Raw genomic sequence first — 12,713 nt, forward strand, 5'->3', positions numbered from 1 at the left:
TCAGCTGGGTGACTCCCCAAACAAGTGTCTACCTGCAAGAGATATGCTCCTTCTCCAGCCCCACACCACTCCTTGTCCGGCCTGGGTTATCACCCCCATGGAGCATCTTCCTGCTCCAGTCTTGCCTCCGCCAATGATTTCCCCACAATGCTTCAGAGCGATTATTTTAAGAGACAATTCTGTTTACGTGGTGCCCCTTAAAACCCCTCAGTGGTTCAGAATTGCTCTCAGAATACAGTTTGGAGTCTCTGCAAAGACCCTGCACCCTTCAGAGTCAAACTTTACCCATCTGCTTTCCTTTCAGTCATGCGGAAATTTGAGAAAGTTCCAGAATCTAAGGTGATCTTCAACGCCAATGTTGCTGTTGGGGTCAGGTCCGAAGTTCCTGCTTCTGAATCCTCACTGACGCCGTGCATGGCAGGTGAGCGGTGGTGGGAGCTCGGGCACCTGGAGCAACACTCTGTGCTGTCCTTGCAAGACGAGTCAAGCACAGCCTCTGGAACTGTAATCAAGAACACTTGATCAAAACACTTTGTAAATCCATCGATTCCCCCGACGTACACCCAACTCATCATTTCACATCGAGTTTATAGCGCATCTACGACACGCCAAGACCAATGCTCTGCTTGATATTAGGCAGCAGAATCGAAGGACATTAGTTCCTTATAGAGCTCTGATCTGTTTCAACAGTGAGGCCAGACAGGGTGTAGTAACAACTACCATTTATTGAGCATCTCTCTTTACAAGGATTGTCTCATGATCCTACAGTCGTCCATGAATAGTCAGTGTGACTCATGCTACAGCTGAGTGTGTGTGTGAGTCTGGGTGCAGGGATCAAGGGTGTGTGTCTGTCCTTCCTCCATGTCACCTGAGAGACAGGGGGGTGACTGTCCCCTCTGATACTTGCAGACTGTGCATTGGACGAGGCCTGCAGCTTCCTCACAGTGTCCACAGCGGGAGCAGAAGTCTCATGTGATTTCTACGCTGGGACAAGTGACAACATCGCCTGCACAGCTTCTGACCAGGTGAGTGGTGGCAGCTGTGTGGCGGTTCTGCCTCTCGTCCCTCCTGCGGCAGACGTGGCCTGATTGAATCGACGCCAGACTGATCAGGTGATGGAAGGAGATTGTCAGTAGCTGGTGCTATGTGGCCTCCACTCCTTCAGAACGATGGGACTTTGGGAAATGGAAGCTGCAGCAGCCCAGCAGGGGCTCAGGATGAAGCGGACACAGGGACCACAGCTGAGCATACTGTCTCCTGACCAGTCAGTCAGGAGAGGATCCCCCTCTGTTCCCCACAAGCTGATCTCATCGGCAGCTTGGGCCACTGTCCAGGGCCCTAAACGCCATCTGTCCCTCTGAGTCCCAGACACCTGTGTTCCTTTCCATTGTGGAAGTAAAACATGATTTTGGCTTAAAAAGGAAAAAAGTTAAATATTTGTTAGAACCACATGAAATTGCTGTTGATGTAAGTCAAAGCTGGTGGAGTTTTGGCAATTTCATCATTATTCCGCATTACGACAGAAGGGTTTGCAGTGAAAAGCAATTCTTTGAGCGAGCATTTTAGCTTATTGATCATTTAGTCCTTTCCTGTCTGACAGCTGCTTGCTCAGTAAGTGTGGGTTTTAGTCTAGGACAACAGCAAAGCCTCTTCGTTACAAAGAAAAAAAGGCAAAAAAGGAATGGACTCCAGGTCCTCAGCCCGTGAGAGACCCTGTCTGACACGGAGAGTTAGAAGGTGACCTGCATTCAAGTCCCAGTTCTGCTACTTGAGCCCCCATAAATATGGGGTGATCGTGGCACCCATACCCAGGATTGTTGTAAAGCCCTACGTGGAAAAGCTCACAGGGCAGTTTCTGCTGCAGAGTCAGTGCTCAGCGACCTCTATCACAGTTGTCACCGCTGCTGTTAGTCTTGCTGAATGCACGTCAGGCTGGCAGGAATTCCACCTCAACCATCAGCAGGGCTCTGCTCATTCCGGGGCCCGGGGCCCCGCAGGTCCGTTGATGGTGATGCCGGGAGCCAACGCCGCGGTCCCAGGCGCTGGCCTTCCGGATCCTTGGTGCCACTGTGTCTGGGCCAGTCGGGGTGTGGAAAGAACTCTTGCTGAGGCAGGAGCCCCACACTTTGGGTTTGGCACCCCCAGGCACTCACCCCACAGACAGGACCAGAGCTCCCTTAACCTGGGGCTCGAAACTCACATCCTTCTCAGTCTGTAGGAACCTTTCTTCCTCAAAGGCCCTTCTTGCCTCCCCAGACCATCATTGTTCAGTGAGTTCAGGTTTCCTAAAAAGTAAGAAGAACTGTTGCCTTCAAATAGCCTTGGTTTTAGCCTCACCCTCCAAGAATTCCCAAAATTGAACCGGGAAACTCAGAAGTGGCAACTTGGCCAGGAGGGGACAAAATACGAGACGCGAAGTGACGCAGGTCCACCCCACCACACCCACAGAGCCAGAGCGCCAGACGCGGAGAGCGAGAGCTAGTGAAGTGAGAACAGCACCCTCTCCGGAGGTCAGACCTCCTCTTTTCCAAGCTAAAGAACCTCCTCCAACCCTCACTGCATACAAGCTGTGTGCCAACAAGGTCTTCTGTGAGCTGGCCCTCGCCGCTCTCTCTCCTGCTGCCTCTCATGACAGACAGTCCTTGAGAACCACTGGACCTAGTTAATCAAACACCTGTGGGATTCCAGGTCTGCATCTCTGCTGTTTCCTCTGCTTAAAATCCCACTTCTCTTGTTTCCACCCAACAAACTCTTACTTATGCGTCAGAACCCCAACTGGGTTCACTTTTTCTGGGAACATTTTTCTAGCTCCGCTTTCTCAATAGAATGATCACTTCCTCTTCTGTTAATTATCCCCTCTTTTATTCCATGTTGTCTTTGCAGCCAACAGTCTGGGCTGGAATTTACTGCTTACGTGTCCGTGTGCTCCAGTAGATGGGGAGAAACCAACGAGCAGGAATCTTCTCTTATTTATATCCATATCCCCAGTGACTAGCTTTGGTTAGAGTTTGAGAAATGTTTGTTGGATTGTTTGTTAACTATCACAGGACGATCATGCAGCCTCTTTCCGTCTTTAGGATCAAGATGCGTTGGGGAACTCGGAGGCCAGCCGCTTCGGAAGTCTCCTGTGCCAGGTGACAGTGCGGAGCAGGGAAGGAGACTCTCCGGCTGTGTATTTGAAAAAGGGTAGGTCGATGAGCTGGATGACTGGGGGCCTCAGAGGCTTAACTTGTTCAATGTTTGGAGCTGCTTTCCAGCAGGGCGCGTTTAGAGAGGGGCCACTCTGCCACCAGCCCAGCGGGCTGGGAGGCCCATCTTGCTGGTGAGGAACTAAGTTACAGGGCAGACACAAAGGCTGTGGGCAGAAGCCAGCTGAGTCCAGACCGTTCACCTTATGCAACTTCACAAGGCTGCCTGTGATGTGGGGGCGACCCTAGCAGGGCTGCTGGCCCTGGGCTCCCTGCAGCTGCCCGCCCTGGCCCTCCCTCTCCTGGACCTTTACTCCCCTCTCCCTTTCCTCTCCACCCTCCCTGGAAGCTGTCAGACCTTCTCACAAGCTGCCCAAACTTCCAGGCACCTCTCTCACCGCCCTGCACCCAGGACCTCTCCCCACTGCACTGTGCATGCGCGTTACCTGGGGGCTGGTGAAAATGCACGTGCCAAGTCAGTCATTTAGGGTAAAGCCAAGAGTCTGCCTTTAAATGACCTCTCAGGGATGCCAAAGCTGCTGGTCCCTGGACCGCACTTTGAGTCCAGGCGTGTCTCCTATTTTACAGTTTACAGCTCACTTCCCACACCTCCTTTCATCCCACCCTCACAGAAATTCTTGGAGGAAGGCAGAAATGGAGTCATACTGCTTGTTTTACAGATGAGGAAACCGAGGCTCAGAGAGGTTAAGAAAGTTGCCCAAGGCTGGCTATCTTGCTAGTAAATGGGGAGCTCGGTCTGAACCTAAGGGGGTCTGATTCCTCTTCACGGCCTCACAGGTGGGGACAGGAGGACACCTCCTGGTCACTGCAGCACATGTGGCAGAAGCAGTGAGTGTCCCCCCAGAATCCTGCAGCCTGCACTGTCCTGTCTGCTCCATCGGGGCCAAGAGAGGCGGCAGCAGCTCAGGGTGCTGAGCCCCGGGCCACGACTAGGCTCTGCGCTGTGAGCCGTGAGGCCTTCGCTCATCCCTGCTCTCTGGGCCCTCGCTCAGCATGGTTAAGGGTGGGGCGGCTGGAGCCCGCTGGCCTGGGTTGACTCCAGCTGTGCTGCGCACGAGCTGTGTGATCTTGGGCAAGTTCCTTGACGGCCCAGGCTGCTGGGATTCTGTTAGTCAAATAGAAGTCACAGGTGAACTGAGGTGGTTGGGAGGTGGCGATGAGGGGACACGTGTGATGCTTTGAGAACGTGCGTGGCCTGTGTGAAGAGCACGTGCAGGGGGAGTTTCTACCGTCGTTTTCACTCCTGCTGGAGTCTCCCGATGACCCGAGGCTGTGGACCAGGGGAGAGCCAAGGGGGCCTGAGTGAGGATTTAGGGGTTGGACTGAAGATGGCAGCATGTCAGTCCCTTAGGTCCGAGCTCAGGGCAGGTGGCCCGGCCCTCAGCAGCTTCCGACCTGTGCTGGGAGCGGCGGGGAGCCCGTGGAGAGGAGCCTTCATGCGGGCCCAGCGCCTCGGCTGACCTCGTCAGTCCTCGGCCCATGGCAGGGACCAGTGTTTGTGTATTTTTGTCTCTGGTCCTTCTTTCGCCTAATACCTCCATCCTGTCTTAACTGAGAGCTCCCTTGGGAGCATGGAATCCTGCAGATCTGGGTTTTCTCTGATCCCCGGCCAGGGTTTTAAAATTTCTGCCCCAGTGTTTATTCCGATTATTTTTACTACCCACTTTTTAAAATGACAGAGCACAGAGATTATTTTCTGAGTAGGAAAACCAAAATAAAACAAGCAGCCCCTCCCAAAAATGTTCTTTCAAACCACGCTTCGGCCTTTTAGCGTGTTTTTTAAAACATGCAATTGTATTTCTTTCTAAGTGTTTGTTATTTTTTTCCTCCTCATCTCCTGAAAGTTTATACTTCGGGGGAAAATTGCGGGGGAAATTGTGAAGCTGCTTTGCTGCCAAACTAAATCAAGGGCAGAGCTGTTTTTTGCCTTTTTTTGTTTTGTTTTGCCTTTAAAAAAAAAAAAGCAGAAAATGCACAGGCCCAGCCATTCTGGACCATGGTGTAATAATGGGAAGAGAAGGAAACTGCATCTGGCTTCAGACTCCCACCTCTCCATGTACTAGCTCTGTCTTTGATCAGGAATGACTTATTTTACTTTCTGTAAAATGGGAATAAAATATCACATAAAACAAGGAGGAAAGGATACAGTTTCTGAAAGTCTCCTGCACAGTCCGTGGCACCAAGTAGGTAGTCAGCACATCCACCCACATACCTGACCTTGAGTGACCTGGGAGACAGGACTGCTTGATCGCTCCTCCAGTACCATCCTCTGTCCGCACACACTTGAGTCCATGGCCTTGAACATGGAGAAGGAGCCATGTGATTTTTCAGAATCAAAAGAAGTCAGTGCCTAAAGGTTCCTTGGAGATTGTCTAGCCCTCATTTCACAGATGAAGTCTAGACAGAGGAAGTATCTTGCCACCCGCTACATCCAGGTGAACCTGTGACTCCAACTCAGAAAGATCTCCCAGACCTGCCCGGTTGTCTAGGACTGGACTTCCATGTGGGTCCACAAAGCACTGACATCCCGTGAACGTTTCCCGAGCGCCCGTGGTGTGATACTCACTTTGGCAGGCACTGTGGATGCAGCTATGAACAAAACAGACAGGATTGCTGATTGATAACGGAGTTGGTCCAGCAGTCAGAGCATTTCAGAGAGTGATAAGTGCTTTGATGAAAATGAAACAGGACATTGGGTTAAAGATGGACACGGGCCACCTAGAAGAGCCAAATTCATGGAGAAGAAAGGGGAACAGTGATTATGAGGGGCTAGGAGAGAGGGGAATGAGGACCTAGTGTTCGATGGGGACTGAGTTTCAATTTGGGAGGATGGAAAAATTCTGCAGATGGATAGTGGTGATGGTGCAAACGACGTGAATGTACTTAATGCCCCTGAACTGTACACTTAAAAATGGTTAAAAAGGTAAATCGTATGTTATGTGTATTTTATGACAATTTAGAAAGGAGAAAAGAGATGGACATGAGTTGCTTTAGGTGCTCATGGAAGGAGCTTCAGAGAAGGAGCTGTTGGAAAGGAGGATGAGGTGGGGCCCACCGTGCCCAGATCTCAGGGCAGGTGGCCCTCTGTGCAGGGCTGTTGGAAGATGCCTAGTGAGCTGAGACATGGCCCTACCATCCCGGGCGGCACTGTTCAGTAGAAATTTCTGCAGGGATGGACATGTTCTGTAAATCCCTGCTCTTCAAAATGACAGCCAGCAGCCACCTGTGGTCACTGAGCACTTGGACTGTGACTGTTGCAACACAAACTCTGATGAACTGAAATTGCTCTTTGAGTGGTCACATATGGCTCATGACTACGGCCTCTGACCACAATGACTGGCTCCAGGGACTCACAGCTGGTGGGGGAGCAGCCGCTGTCTCACGTGGCTGAACTGTAGGGTGAAGGATGACGGAGCGTTTAGTAGAGGCACAGGCAGAATCTAGGAGACATGGATAGAGGCAGACGAAGTCTAACCATAAAAATCTGGGAGATGGGCCCTTTAAGTTGAGCCGCGCTTTGCTGAAGGATGGGCCGGGGCTTCACCTGGTACAGTTAGAGGGCAGTCAGGCAGAGGAGGCTGAGTGAGCCAATGCTTGGATGCAGAAGGAAGGAGGCTTCTGGAAACCTGTAGTATATCTGCTGAATGTCAGCCAAGGGCCAGGATTGTTGCTCAGCCTCTTAGTGGACAGTCTGTCTGTTTAACTGATCGACATTTGTGAGGATTACGTACAGAAAATCATCCCCAGTTACAGAAGGGAAGCTGAGCCTCCGAGGACTTAAAACCCGCTTGCTAGGGGTGCTGTGGGGGTTTGCAGTCAGGTCTGTCTAGTTCTGAAGCTTGCACTCTTGGGTCCCACACTGTAAGGTCTCCACTACTTGTAGGTGCATGAGTTGGTTAAGATCTGGTGACCTGCTGAGTCACTGGGAGGTCAGGGTGGCCAAGAGCCCCGGCTCTGGTGTTCTTCCTGCCACTGACCAGCTGTAAAAACCTAGGCAAGACCGCCCACTTGTTAAGGCTCTCTTTCCTCAAATGTAAAATGCACATCATAATAGGCCAGGCATTTTGGCTTTCCAAATATATATGTATATATATATATATTACCCTGAAAAATCTCATATTTGAAAAAAGATGCTCTAAAAATAACAGGGCTTATGGGAAAACTAGAGTCAGGGACAGGCAAAACTCAAACCATGCCATTTTTAGCCACAGGACTGACAAAAACAAAAACAAAAACAATCCTGTTTAAAATGCTAACAAAAATTAAAAAGAAAAAGACATGATGGATCCATCCTGAAGAAGAGCTGCAGTGAGTGGGAAGGGCAGGGTAGGCTGATGGGGGATGGAGCAGGGAAGGGCTGAGGATGCTGAGTTAGGGAGACAAGGGCCAGATGTGCAACGAGAAGGCAAAATTGCAGACGTCACTTTGAAGGCAGAGCTGCCGGCCAGTCTGAGGGGAGAGGAGGCACGTGGGCTGATGGGCGTCGTTCCTGTGTTTCTGCCGCCTGACGCCTGCGGTTGCGTTTGTAGGCGCTACATTCACCTGTAGTTTGATGGCACAAGGCAGTGACGTGCTGGGGAAACTGCGGAGCCACCAGTGCAGCCTCAGCATTGCAGCCGCCAGGCTGCCTGACCACCATGTGTTCAAACCACTTTGTGCTGCAGAAATGCACGTGATTGCAGAGCAGGCGGGACTGAGCTCACAGGCAGTGAACATGACATGAGGCCATCTAGCACATGGCTGGGCTCTGGGTATGCAGAGCTCAGTAAACATCTGCTGGTAATAAAAACGTGATAATAAGTGCCAGATTTCCACAGTCCCCTTTCAGACCCACAAAGGTACGATGGGCACTTGTCCAGGGCTGCTGGTCTGGGGCTAAGGCTTCGACTGGCCCCACACTCTTCACACACGGAGGCCCAGGGCTTGTGTGGCACAGAGAGCATCTCACTGGACCCCTCCTGCACCTGGCACGGTCAGAGCTTCCACTACTGGATGCACACTCTGCTTAACTCTGCGTTGTTTTTGAGATCTTAAAAGAATTTCTTTTTCCTGCCCTTTTCCCAGGCCAAGAATTCACCACAACAGGTCAGAAAAGATTCGAACAAACTGGTTTCCAAAACACGCTCTCTGGAATGTACAACCCCGTCGTGTTCTCAGCCTCAGGAGCCAGTCTGACTGAAGTCCACCTCTTCTGCCTTCTTGCCTGTGACCATGATTCCTGCTGCGATGGCTTCATCCTCACGCAGATCCAAGGAGGTAATGGGATAGCGAGGGCCGGGGCCCTCCTCTTCCACAGCCTGAGGTCTACAAAGTTTAGGGGAAGGTGTAGGGCTCCCCAGACCTCTTCTTCTCATAGTCCTCCAGCTCACGGCACAGTCACACAGCGGTGGGATGGAGATTTGGGCCCAGGTGTATCTTCAATAGCGTCTCACCACTACCTCTGAAGCCTGGACAAGCCGCACTTGGTCAAGAAATGCTAGTTCATTCTCATCACGCAGGATCATTCATTCAGTCATTATCTGTTGGGCGCCTACTGTATGCCAGGTCCTGGGATCCACAGGACTGGAAGTTTCAGTTGTCTGTCAACAGTGAGGCTAGACTTCTGTTTATAAAAATAAATCCATGTCTTTGGCTGTGTAGGCTCGTGGTTGAGAAGGCACTTAGGTCAGACAGACCTGGGTTCTAGTCGTCACTCAGTCAGTTTCCATCTGTGCAGTCTTGGACAAGTTTCCAAAACGAAGTTGTAGTTCCTTTATCCATAAAAGAGCGAGAACAGTAATTCCTATCTGACCCCTCGTTATAAAGATAACGGGTACTAAGCGCTGACTTGGGTTTGGCTCCTGCCGTGCTATTAACTTAGTGATGGAGGGACTTACCTGTGACCAGCTATGTGACCGGCAGCATTCAGCTTAGAGAGAACTCTGAAGATTAAAAAACACTGAAGTCGTTTTATCTACCTTGTTATGACCCTCACTTACAGTCAACTATAAATTTTAGTTGATCACGTTACCTGTGCAAGCCAGTGTTCGAGATATTGAGATACTAAGAAGAGATGAAAGGAGCTCAGAGCGTGGCTGGGGAGGCAAGCACACCATGAAAAGACCTTGGCCTCCCCTCCTTCATATGTGCTGTCATCGAGCAAACGTGTACGGAGCCTGCCGTGTACCAGGCGCTGTAAACAAGGCGCCATGAGTGTCTAAGACGGAGGAGACTTGAGTGCAGAGGAGGGAGGTACCCAGGGCACTTGGTGATCATGGAGGGCTTTCTGGAAGAGGCGAGACCTGGGCCAGGCTCTGTGGGAGGGGTGGTGTTTAGGTGACAGGAGAGGAGAGATTGTCTGGTCAGAGTGGGTGTCCCTGTGAGCTGAGCCTGAATCGGGGAGAACTCACATTCTGGAGAGTACCAGCCATGACACCGGACTTAGCAGTAAGCAGGTATCTTTCAGGCTCCCGCCATCCACTGCACCTGGGGCTCAACGCCAACACCCGTGCATCCTTCCCTCCAGGCTCGGAGGTGGAGGGTCCCTCCTGAGAGGCTGAACCCTGCCTCGTGGGGGCGAGAGTCTGTTGCCTCCATCTCCTCGGGGTCTTGATCCTTCGCTCCTGTTCTCCACCCTGACACCAGCCAGGGCCCTGCCCTGTGTGCCTCTCTGCATGGTCCAGAGCCTTCAACTCTCTCCCTCCTGAACAGACAGGAAAGCATAACACAGCAGGGCTCCGGGTCGAGTTCTCTCCTTTTCCGCCACAGCAGACCCTGCAGCCGGATGCTCTGTGCTTCCCCTGCTCACAGTCACCAGGCGCCCCTCCCCGTCCTCCCCCCTCCCCAGCCTGGTTGTCTCCAGCAGCCGGCACTGTGGACCGCTCCCCAGGGCTTTAAACACTCTCCTCCATGCCTCCCAAGACCCGCTGCTCCTCCCCTCCTCAGCCCACTCCTTCCCCTGCAGCCTCTGGAGCACAGGCCAAGGCCTTGACTGTCGCGTGCGTCTAAATGAACAGTTTTTACCCTAAACATCCCGTTGTGGGGAAGGACACCCAAACCGTCAACCTAAGAATCATGCTGAACTGTCCCACAACCGTCCTTCCCCTCTGCTGAACTGTCACCCCCGTTTCTTGTTGCTACTTTCTTACCGATTGTGGGATCAAGATTTAGTCCGCCTCCACCCCCGCTGTCTGCACTCAGACCTGTATAATTTTTTCCTGGCGCCATCCTTCCAGTGGCATTGGCTCACTTCGTGTCTCAGGGTCACTGTTTTTCAAACTTTTTCGTCATTAGGACATTTGTTACGGAGAGCTGTGATCAGCGGTCTTTGATGTGACTGTTGTAAAAAGATTAGGACTGGCTGAAGGCTCAGATGATGGGCAGCATATTTGAGCACTAAGGTATTTTTTAAATTAAGGTGTAGACTTTGTTTCTTTAGACATAGTGCTGTAACTGCACACTTAGTAGATGACAGTATAGTATGAACGCAAGTTTTATGTGCATCAGGAAACCAAAAAGTCTGTGGGACTCATTTTATTCCAATATTCGCTTTATCGTGGTGGTCTGGACCCAAACCTGCAATGGCTCTGAGGGGTGTCTGTCTATGTCTGTATGTCTGCCTGTATTCAGGAACACTGCAGTGCAAACCCAGGGTGCCTTCTGCCTTCTTTAAAAGAAATGTCTCTTCTGAGGACACAGTTCCCCCAGATGTTTGATTACTCACCAGACCATATGATTTTTCAAGTTGGAAAAGTTGATTTCACTTTCCTTAGGATCATATATAGAATAATTATTTTGTTCCATGGAGCAGTCAGCCCACACAGTCCTGTTTTCCATGACATTTCTGTCTAGCAGCTGGCTTGCTTTCCCTTCCCAGGGTGACCTGTGATCTGTGAATTATGTTGAGCTGAACAACCAGCCACCTCACAATGCTGCGAGCTCAGCTTTCTTCGAGACACACATAAAACATCAGGCAGATGCTCCCCAGTCTCGTCTGACGGGCAGACGTGGAGTTTTAACTTACAAAGCTTTGGCTGGGTTTGCTGATGAGCAGGAACAGGATCCTAGCACATCCTTTTACTGCAGTCTGGAAAGTCATTTAATTTCTGGGAGATTCCCCCTCCTCCCCTGTCCCCTTCTTCCCTGCGACGTCCCAGCATCCTCCAAACTCCAACCCTTAAATGGCTTTGTTTCCACTGCTGAGAAAATTCATGAGGCTTCTGTACCTACATTTCATGAGGCTACTTGGAAGTGGGGTTCAGAGGCTCACGGGGGCATCATGGAAGCTGACTTCCTTCTGCAGCTGGCTCCCGCCTCTCAGACCCCCAGGGCTCTCACTGGCAAGTTGGCGCTAGTTGCAGAAGAGAGCTGCCTGCCTTCCTCTTCCCAGGTCTGGGAGTGGAGGGAGACACGCCCCGCCTCTTGTTTAATTCCGTGATTCTGTCCTCTGGCTTGTTGCGGGGCAGCTGCGGGGCTCAGACCCTCTCTGGGCTCTCAGCGGGCTCTCGTGCACCCCCGCTCGCCTGTGCTCCGACTCAGTCCTGGCTGGCCGAGGCACTGGCTGCCTGCTGGTCATTCCTCTAGTTCTGAGCCACTAGCCCAACGATTCTCCCTTCTTGTGCCTCCAGTTCCCCATCTGTGAAACCAAACGCTCTAACTCAGTCAGGGACTCTGGAATCTGGCTGTGTGCCAGCCTCATCTGGGTGCGACTCACGACGACTGATTCCCAAATGCCACCTCCCCCAAGCCGAGACCTATCAAGTCAGAAACTCTGTGGTTGGTGCCAAGGGATGAGCATTTTCAAATCTCTCTCTGTTTTTGATACAGTCACTCTAAGCACCCTGGTTTGAGAACCACCATGGTTATGGGTCTCTAAGTTTACTTCTTACAGAGATGCTACTGCTGCTGATAATGTTGATGATGGTGATGGCTTTTAACTACTCAGAGTAAAAGTGGGAGAGGAGAAGAACAAAATGTCAGGTTCATAAGCCAGACGCCCACGCGTCATCCACCTTGGGGAGATTTTGGTGAGATAAGCTTGAAGCTTATCCGGATTTGAACATGAATTAGGATGAGGAAGGGACTAGGGGCTGCGTGGTCTCTTTCCTTTTTCTTTTCTTTTCTTTTTTTCCAGGAGAATCTGAACAACTATACTGCCTAACAGGGTTATGTGTCCAAATAATACGTAAATTCTTTCATTTCTAAGTCTCAGTACATTCGGGCAATGTACTAACTTACGTGAGACTCCGTGTCCTGATCAGTGAGGTGGAGATGATAACGCCGGTGCGATCTAAGGGGGTTAGCGTACTTACCCTAGGAGCTGGCGCACCACAGCATCCGGAACATTGTGTTACCCATGTTTCTCTCACTAAAATCACTTTCAAACGCAGTTAGCTTGGGGTAGGTCTTTCTGCTACTAAGTAATGTCACAACATTAAGGCGGTTTTAATTTTTTAAAATTCACTTGGAAGATACATGCAAGACAAAATAGTCCGATGCCTTCCACCCACCAAACCTAGTAACAGA

General features: G+C 51.1%; 1 protein-coding gene across 1 annotated transcript in view; it reads left to right on the forward strand.

Moving 5' to 3' along the window:
* The window catches only part of TG (thyroglobulin), a 203,497-nt gene that overhangs the window by 47,948 nt on the left and 142,836 nt on the right, over window positions 1-12,713 (forward strand). Inside the window, exons 23-26 of the mRNA XM_074353110.1 lie at window positions 305-421; window positions 910-1,025; window positions 3,078-3,186; window positions 8,274-8,465. Of these exons, the coding sequence (XP_074209211.1) occupies window positions 305-421; window positions 910-1,025; window positions 3,078-3,186; window positions 8,274-8,465 (534 nt within the window). The remainder of the gene's footprint in view (window positions 1-304; window positions 422-909; window positions 1,026-3,077; window positions 3,187-8,273; window positions 8,466-12,713) is intronic.

Source organism: Camelus bactrianus, chromosome 25 (genome assembly GCF_048773025.1).
Source record: "Camelus bactrianus isolate YW-2024 breed Bactrian camel chromosome 25, ASM4877302v1, whole genome shotgun sequence".
Classification (NCBI taxonomy): Eukaryota; Metazoa; Chordata; class Mammalia; order Artiodactyla; family Camelidae; genus Camelus; species Camelus bactrianus.